This window comes from Mus pahari, chromosome 1 (genome assembly GCF_900095145.1).
Source record: "Mus pahari chromosome 1, PAHARI_EIJ_v1.1, whole genome shotgun sequence".
Classification (NCBI taxonomy): domain Eukaryota; kingdom Metazoa; phylum Chordata; class Mammalia; order Rodentia; family Muridae; genus Mus; species Mus pahari.
In genome coordinates, this window is record NC_034590.1 from 91,644,811 (window position 1) to 91,654,353 (window position 9,543).

The following is a 9,543-nucleotide window of genomic DNA, read 5'->3' on the forward strand; positions in this document are numbered from 1 at the left end:
CAAAGTGAGTTCCAGGACAGCCAGGGCTATACTGAGAAACCCTGTCTCGAAAAACCAAAAAAAAAAAAAAAAAAAAAAATGAAAATAAGAACTATAATAAGAGAATTTACTAACTGCCACGTAGTTCCTATGTCTCATCAATAACATAGGGACAATAATAGCATCTGTACTGCCTAGGGAGGTGACAGAGAGCTAAAATATAACCAGCACTAAGTAAAGCCCTAAACTCACAATAAACACTCAAAAATATTGGATACCATGTTTCAATAAAAGCTTAAACTTAGCTAGCGTTTACTACAGCCAATGGTTCACAGACACTGCAGGAGAAACTAAAATGAAAACGTAGCATACAGGAGGCATGAATGGGAATTCCTGAGGAATTACTTGAAATAGCTTCAAGATTTGTCAAGGAGAGGGTAGCACAGAGGAATAGAAATAAAATAACAGGAAATACAAGCTCCAGGAACAGCTCCACTATCAACATGCTAGGCAGACTCTTACCCTACAAACAAAACCACGGAGGGTCACCCGGAATGATGGCACACGCCTTTAGTCCCAGCACTCAGGAGGCAGAGGCTGGAGGATCTCTGTGAGTTCAAGGCCAGCCTGGTCTACAAAGTAAGTTCCAGAGAAATTCTGGATCAAAAACAAACAAACAAATAAACAAAACTACAAAGGATCTAAACTCTACAGGCCAGCAATCACCCTCATATTCCAGAAAGCCAAGCTAAGACCTTTTCCCAAAAGCACATTTGAGTTTTGAGTGGTCCCCAACTAGTGAGAGCTGGACTTGTAAACCATCCACCGCTGTTGGGGTGCCTTTTGTACACTGTGTGAAGGTTGATTATCAAACCTGCAGAAAACTGAGTAATGGCAGATCTTGGTTATTCCTATGGTCCATCACAGGCCTCATAGTTTGTAAACATTCACCTTCCTCACTTTCTTATTGGCTTTAATAAAGAGCTGCTGGCCAACAGCTGAGTCGGAAGTGGAAGGTAGAACTTCTGGGCAGAGAGAAGGTCTCTGGGAGAAGAAATGTGAAGTGGGCAAAGTCAGAGATTTGCCAGTGGGACATGGAGAGGAATGGACATACTGGGGTGAGAGGGAGGGACACGGGCTAGGACAGGTGGGATAACTCAGATAACATGGCTGAGAATCTGCCCAGCTCTATGCCTAGGCTTTAATAAACAGTGATAAGTCCCTGTCAGCATTTAACTGCTGGTGAGTATTAGGAAGTTCTGCTATACACCTTAGTTCTGACAGAGGTGGTGGGTGGGTACATTGTACTGCAGCTTCCTGGGTCCCTAAAGAGTATATCCCAAGCCAGGCGGTGGTGGCGCACGCCTTTAATCCTAGCACTTAGGGGACAGAGGCAGGCGGATTTCTGAGTTCGAGGCCAGCCTGGTCTACAGAGTGAGTTCCAGGATAGCCAGGGCTACACAGAGAAACTCTGTCTCGAAAAACCAAAAAATAATAATAAAAAATAAGAGTGTATCCCAGAGGCTGAAGAGATGGCTTAGCAGTTATAATCACTTACTGCTTCTAGAGTACCTAAGTTTGGTTCTCAGCACCTATGTCAGGTGTTATAACTGCCTATAACTTCAGTTACAAGGAGTCAATGCCTCTCCCAGCCCCTCTATATGCGTACACACACACACACACACACACACACACACACACACAGAGAGAGAGAGAGAGAGAGAGAGAGAGAGAGAGAGAGAGAGAGAGAGAGAGAGAGAGAGAGAACGAACACAAACAAACCAAAAATCCCACCACTTTTAAAATAACACCAATGCTTCAATAGCAGAACCCCTGCTCCTGAGGGGGTTGAGAGGCAGCTCAGTGAGAGGTAATAGTGGCTCAGGAAGTAGTCTTATAAATAATTTGAAGAAACAATCTGCACACCTTTCCTTAACAACTGCAAGACTTCAGCAGCTGAGCATGTGAGGGCAAAGCCCAGGAGTCTGCCACTGCCTGTCACAGACTCAACTGGCACTTGTCTGTAGACCCCCCAGCTTCAAATCTGTTGTTAACAGAAGTTTGTGGTATTTTTATTCTAGAAGGCCTCCTGGACAAAGCCAATCATTAACTGGACACAGGATCACTGCTATTTATAAAATCAAGGAGACAAAATACTAAAAATACAAATGTAATATAGGAGGAATATAGACACTCTCCAGTGTCACTGCATTCAGAGAAGGAGGCTGCCAAGGAACAGGGCAGGCCCTAGGCAGCTGCTAATGGCAGCCCAGGACATGTCAGAGCTGGCTGAGAGCTTGGCTAAGGGACAAAAGGGACTTTTAGTGGCTTGGTAGCTCCTATGCATTTGGGTGTCAGCTTTCCTGACTTGAGTGGGGGTCCCAGCCTCTAAAATCTAACCCAAGCCAAAGATGAGATGACATGGTCTTGGTGAACTGGAATTAATAGCTGAAGAGATAGCTCAGCAGTAAACAGCATATATTGCTCTTTCAGAGGACACTGGGTGCCTCAATTTATCTCTAGCCTCCATGGGTACTGCACTCACATGTACATATTCACACGCATTAAAAAAAAAAAAAAAAAAAAAAAGCTGGATATGGTAGCATACCTTTAATCCCAGCACTCAGAAGCCGGCAGACAGATCTCTGTGAGTTTGATGGCAACATGGTCTATCTATACAGTGAATTCTAGACCAGCCAAAGCTACACAGTGAGACCCTGTCTCAAACAAGCAAGCAAGCAAACAAACAAACAAACAAAAGACCCTACTATGGAATGTCCCAAATTACTAACAATATTAGCTCTTGAGTTCTGATTGGGGACTTGCAAACATGCTTAGTAATATATCTGTGAAAGTTTATTCAGTGCAGTTATTTCTAAAAGCAAAATATAAAAATAATGGAAGCAACCCTAATGTACATAAATAGATAAATTCTGTTTAAAGTGATGTTACAGTAAAGTTAGCCATAAAAAGGAATAAGGAGACTTTCAAGGACTAGACAGCTCTAGTTATACTGTTGGGTGCAGTAGCCCATGCTTACAGTGTTAGCTTCTCAAAAAGATGGAGGAAGGAACTCATTTGAGCTTAGTTTGGGACTAGCCTGAGCAGCATACAGAACCTATGTCCTTTTTTGGAGGGGTGCAGGGAGGATGTCTGTGTAGCCCTGGTTGTCCTGGAACTCATGTTGTAGACCAGGCTGGCCTCAAACTTACAAAGATTCAAGGATCTCTGTATCCTGAGTGCTAGGATTAAATGTGTATACCACCACTGCCTGGCTTAGAAATTATCTCTTAAAAGAAAAAGACAAAAACTGGAAAAATCATCTAAAAACACCCAGACATTATCACTGTAATATATCATTTGGGCAAAAAGTACAAAATAAGAATTACAATTATGAGAAGAACCAGGTAGATGGAAGACTGCACCAGGGCATAACTTCCCTGCTTCCAAAGCCTGGCTTCCAATACTCAGGTTTAAAGCCAAAGTTTAAAAAGTTTTAGCATGTTAATAATACAGTAGACATTTACACATGGTACACAGGCATACATGCAGGCAAAACACTCATACACATAAATTAAAACTAAACAAATATTTTAAAAATTAAACAAAAATTCTGCTACTCTTACAGTAAGCCAGGTCCTCTCTTCTGGGAGCAAAGCAACCTGGGCCTTAAGGATTGCTGTCCTTAACTGAGAAGCTACTGAGAGTATTTTTTTAGCTTGTCATAGTTTTGCAGTGGGGATCAAGAGCCAAGGTCTAGTGGAGAGAAGCCAGGGCAAAGAGTGAGAAGGGTGTGTCACCCTTAACCAGGTATGTGAGCACTTACCCCAGCAAGCGTCTGGCAATCACATCCACGTTTTCTGAGCTGGCACCCAGTTCTGATCGATGGACAGCAGGGCGGGTCCATAAGTAGGAGTACACTGGGGAGACCAGATCCTGCAGGCGGCTGATGTGACCCTGGGTAGAGAGGCAGTCACCACATGCACCCCGAGATCTTGGGAAACCCTGGAAGGGGTTAAGGATGCCCTAAACCCACACCTGTCTCAGCAGGAGGATCCTCTCCATATATGCGGGGTCCAGAACATTCCTGTCTTGCAGTTCACTCCCGAATGCCTCCTTTACCAGGCCCTGCAACTTCTCCACCAACTGGGGCCTCCAGGTCTCATTGCTCACCAGCCGGCGGAGGTGCAGCCTAAGGGTGAAGAAAGGGGATGCCCTGGTACTGATACACCAGGACTAAGCCAAACCTCTCCCCTCAGGGCAGTGTGGAGATTTGAAGAATGTCACATCTATAAAACCCATAGGTAAAAACATAGCTTTCTTTTATATCTATAAAAGGAACAGGACTTGATGGAGGTCACAGCCAGCATGAATCTAGGCTGACATGGTTTGTTTTCAGTGTTTTTGTTTGTTTGTTTGTTTTTGTTTTTTTTAAAGATTTATTTATTTATTATATGTAAGTATACTGTAGCTATCTTCAGACACACCAGAAGAGGGAGTCATATCTCGTTGTGGATGGTTGTGAGCTACCATGTGGTTGCTGGGATTTGAACTCAGGACCTTTGGAAGAGCAGTCGGGTGCTCTTACCCGCTGAGCCATCTCACCAGCCCGTTTTCAGTGTTTTTTAAATTTATTTATTGATTAATTGGTTGGTTTTTTGTTGTTGTTGTTGTTGTTTTAGACAGGGTTTCAAAACCCTGGCTGTCCTGGAACTCACTCTGTAGACCAGGCTGGCCTCGAACTCAGAAATCCGCCTGCCTCTGCTTCCCGAGTGCTGGGATTAAAGGTATGCACCACCACTGCCCAGACAGTGTTTTATTTTTTGTTTTTCTGAGACAAGGTCTCCCTATGCCTAGCTGGCATAGAACTCACTTTGTAGACCCAGCTGGCCTCAAATTCAGCGATCCCTGTCCCTGCACTCCAAGTGCTAAAATTAAAGGTGTGTGGCACCATACCAGGCATTTTCATTGTTTTAAAAATAGGAGCTGACTTTTCCCTGTTAACTTTTGAGGTGTTACGAGAGAAAACCCAGAGCTTGATGCATACTAAGTAAGCATTCTAGAACTGAGCTACACCCAGCCAAGAAGCTATTTTAAACCAGGAGATCACAGTAATGAACATTCTGGCTCTCCCTGTGGAATGAGCAGCTCTGGGTGCACAGCACCCTGACCAGAGCTTTAACTGGCTAGAGCAGGCTGGATCCATGATGTGGACTCAGACTCCACAGTCCTCCAGCTGCCCTGTCCCTCTCCTCCTTGGTGTCTTGCGAGACTCTCCCTTCCCTATCTCCTCTTCACTATCACCTGGCCTTCACAGGCACCTGAGTTTACACAGAAGAATCCAGGAATGTGCTGACATCATTTGGATTATGAAACACTGATACGAAAGGAGAGGTCAAAAAAATGTATACCTATGATTTGGAACAGGAGCTGTTTCAATGAAGCACTCGGTTTCAAAGCTGGGGCTTTCCTGTCAAGTCAAATTATCTCTTTTCTGGAATCCTAACTCCCTGACTTTCTTCTGAACAGGAAAGCCTCCAAAGTCCAATCCTCATACAAGCCTTGTTATCTTCAGTGCCCAGGCTGTCCTTTGCCTCTTTCTGACAGGACTGGAAGGGCCAAGGAGAGACATGGCAGTGCAGATCCAGGGACCACTCTAAGTCCTATGGCCCTCTGTCTGTATTACAGAGGAAAGCCAAGTAATAAAGTGGTAAATAGCTCATGAGCTTGGAACTGTATAGTCCTGAGTCCAACGCCCACCTGCCAGGTGTTTGCAGTAACTCACACAACCACTGGAAAGCAGGGAGCCTCAGACACAGAGTGGGATAAGAGGCCTCTGGCAGGGCAGCAGTGAAGATTAACCATGGGACTATATCTGAAGTACTGATGCCAGGGCCTAGAAGCCACCCATTCAAGGGCTGCAGACCTGTAGAAGTCTGAGGTTCCTTGAATGTCACAGGGTGGAAGACAAGACACTATGGTAAGGGAACAGGAATACAGACTGGCAAAAAACAATTTGAAACTGTTTGCTTTGTTTTTAGTGTTTGAGACAGATTCTATGTAGTTAGGCTGGCCTAGAACTCACCATCTTCCCAAAGCTCTTTGAGTGCTGGAATTATAAGCATGTGTAATTTAGTTGAAAAATAATTTGAGAATTACATAAAACATATGGATACAATACAGAAACTGTGCAATCTCCTTAGCAGCAAGGCCAGGCAGTAAGAAGGAAAAAAAAAAAAAAAAAAAAACCAACCCAGGAGAGGTAAATAACCCAAGCTGGCCTAGGGTTTACAATTATGCTGTCTTGACATTCCGAGTGCTGAGATTACAGGTATGCACCATAGTGCTTGGCTCTCTCGCTTACCTGTTAAATTCTGGGAGCTTCTCTAGGTCCAGCAGGGCTGAGTGGCAGGTGATCCGAGTCAGGTCAAACTGTGTAATCAGCTCCGGCAGGGTCCTGCCCATTTGGTTCTCTGCAAGTCAGGCCCACTTGGCTGCTCAGCCCCTCCCTCATCTACTTATTTTTGTTCTTCCCATTATCTATCTTTCTGCATTGCCCAGGATGGCCTACAGATTTTGATCCTTCTGCCTCTGTTTATCAAATTGCTGGGACATAAGTATTGGCTACATTTCCCTGCCTTCACACACAAAGGAGAGCAAGTGAGTAAGCTGTAGACTTCCCACTACATTTGGACCAAAGTCACAAAAGCAGTGTGCCCACTGTCTGGATTACTTCAGTTTCTTAAATGCTTGGCTGTTGAGTAGGGTCTGACATCAGTGTACCCTACATACTTCCTCCTTAATGCCACAGTGGAACCTCAATGATGGAAGCTGCTGTTTTTCTGTTTCATTTGAGATAGGACTTTGGTATTTACATAGTCCAGACTGACCTTGAACTAGTAATCCTCTTGCTTTAGCTTCTTTAGTGTTAGGATTCCAAGTGTGTAGCTGCTTCTCTTTAAACTGTTTTCCCCTTATTTTTAATTTGTGTGTGTGTGTGTTTATGTGTATGTGCTTATGTGTCCAAGGGCATGGAGTCCAGAAGAGGGTGTTAGATCTTGCTTGACATTGGAGTTACAGGCAGCTGTGAGCCATCTGATGTGGGTGTTAGGAACAAAACTCAGAAAAACCAGCAAGAACTTTTAACTACTGGACCATCTCTCCAGCAGCTTCTTTATGAGCAGCAGTTCTCTTTGGTGCAGTCAGAAGGCACCATGGTCAGCCACAGGCCTCGAGAACTGTATCCTTTACTAAGGATGTGACTTACTCAAACTCCCAGAGCCTTAGATCACCTCAGAAACTAGGATTATCAACTTATTGCCAGAGTTTCAGGAATCCTTGCCACAGAAAGCCATCCTATCTGATACTTGGTTCTTCAAAGTTTGTGTTCTAAACCTGAAATCAGCTGGATTCACAGTAACATCAGAAATACTGTTAGAGCACATACTTGTATAATTACAGTAATCATGAGTCTGTAGCTTTTGTGTCTATGATGTGGCCAGACAGTGGGCTGGTTCCTTCTATTTACAAGCTCACTGGCTCCTAAGTAACTCTATAGGGCATACCCTTAGACCTATCATATGGATAAGACTAATGACACTTCTGGTCTCTGAGGGCAAGGGACAGTGCCCACTGTGAACCCCACTCCGACAACAAAGCAGTATGGGGAAAACCAAGTGAGGGGCACAGTTGTCTGGCTCAGGAAACACTACTGGCTAGAATAATGAACCTGTCCAAGATCCCATGATAGGTGGCAATGCTTTGACAAGCAGGTCTGCCTGCATTGAAGTTCAAGCTTAGCCACCATGACCACTCTGCTGCATATGTACCTGCAAACCCCGAGCCACAGTTGGTGATGATGTCAAGTAAGGCTTCTGGCAGAAAACCGGTGGCAGCAAAATGTTCCAGGAAAATGTCCCCTTGCCTCTTAGACAGCTTGCTACCGTCCCTGTTGAGGAGCAGGGGCAGATGAGCAAACCGAGGTGGCTGCCAGCCCAGGGCCTGGTAGAGGAGCAAGTGCTTGGAGGTGGAGACTAGCCACTCGGAGCCCCGCAGCACATGGCTGATGCTCATGTGGTGGTCATCTACCACACTGGCTAGGTGGTAGGTGGGAAAGCCGTCACTTTTCAGGATAACTGGGTCCCCCTCCACACTGGCTACTTCATGCTGAGTCCAGCCATAGACCAGGTCCTGGAAGGCTGGTACTGCCTCCTCTAGACGGAAGCGGATAGCAGGCTTGGGGTCTATGGCTAGCTTCTGGGCCACCTGTGCCTGGCTCAGGTTCCGGCACCGATTGTCATACCTGTTGGGAGATAAAACAGCAGAGTAGCTAAGAGAACCATCAGTGGACAGAATCTCACTTGTACCTCAAGGTCTGGTTTTTACTTGCAGTGCTAAAGCTTTTACTCAAGGTCCTGGGAATGCAAGTAAGCACTCTACAGCTGAACTATAACCCAACCCTTACCTGTGGTTTCTGACAGCTTATGCTCTGGGGCAACTCATTAACCTCTTGAAGGGGCTTCTATCTAGAATAGGTTTAAAAATAAAGTTGTGTGGGACAACACACCGTGGTGACTTATTAATCGTTGTTCCTTTCCCTTGTTAAGGAGGACATGGGAAATGCTTAGACTAAGAGCAGAATTTCAGTGAGTACAGACAATCTTGTGATCTTATGACCTGGTCAGACCAGCTAAGAGTGTAAACGACACTTGGTGGATAAGGAAAGTCTAAGGTTCTGGGAAAGGTATTTCTTTCCAATGAGGTTAAGACATAGCTATAAGGGGGAAAGTCCTCCTTTTATACTTCCCAGGAGCATTCTGGATGCCACCCTCAGAGAAGCCATGTTGAAACTGTTCACCTCACATACAATGAAGGGAGAAAAGGCAAGGCTGTCAGCAGGCAGGTTAATAGTCAGAGAGGTCACCACAGAGCCCTGACATCTCAAGGCTACTCCTCTTAGCCTGGAGTCATCCACCTCCATATTTCCATAAGATGTGGTTCATGTCCTCCCTACTCAAAAAGTAGGTGCGTAGGCCCTTCAGGACCTTGGGAACTCATAAGAAACTCAGACCCAACCTTTAAGACTCTATAGGGTAACCATAAGCCCAAATAACTCGTACACTAGAGAAAATATTGAGAGCTGTTTTTTTTTTTTTGGGGGGGGGGTCAAGAAAGGGTTTCTCTGTGTAGCTGTGGCTGTCCTGGAACTCACTCTGTAGACCAGGCTGGCCTCGAACTCAGAAATCTGCCTGCCTTTGCCTCCCAAGTGCTGGGATTAAAGGCGTGCGCCACCACTGCCCAGCGTAAACTCAGTTTTTACTACACCTAACTCTTCAGTCTCATAGATCCCATGATATCATGTGATCATAACAAAAAACGATTCTTTCAGCACTCGGGAGGCAGAGGCAGGCGGATTTCTGAGTTCGAGGCCAGCCTGGTCTACAGAGTGAGTTCTTTTTTTTTTTTTTTTAAGATTTATTTATTTATTTATTATATGTAAGTACACTGTAGCTGTCTTCAGACACTCCAGAAGAGGGCGTCAGATCTTGTTACGGATGGTTATGA

The 9,543-nt window shown here is 44.9% G+C and overlaps 1 protein-coding gene across 1 annotated transcript in view; it reads right to left on the bottom strand.

Moving 5' to 3' along the window:
* Ears2 (glutamyl-tRNA synthetase 2, mitochondrial) overlaps window positions 1-9,543 on the bottom strand; it is a 24,032-nt gene that overhangs the window by 1,660 nt on the left and 12,829 nt on the right. The window contains exons 4-7 of the mRNA XM_021208322.2: window positions 7,809-8,281; window positions 6,344-6,452; window positions 4,018-4,171; window positions 3,806-3,936 (exon numbers count right to left, since the gene is read on the bottom strand). Coding sequence (XP_021063981.1) covers window positions 3,806-3,936; window positions 4,018-4,171; window positions 6,344-6,452; window positions 7,809-8,281 — 867 coding nt within the window. The remainder of the gene's footprint in view (window positions 1-3,805; window positions 3,937-4,017; window positions 4,172-6,343; window positions 6,453-7,808; window positions 8,282-9,543) is intronic.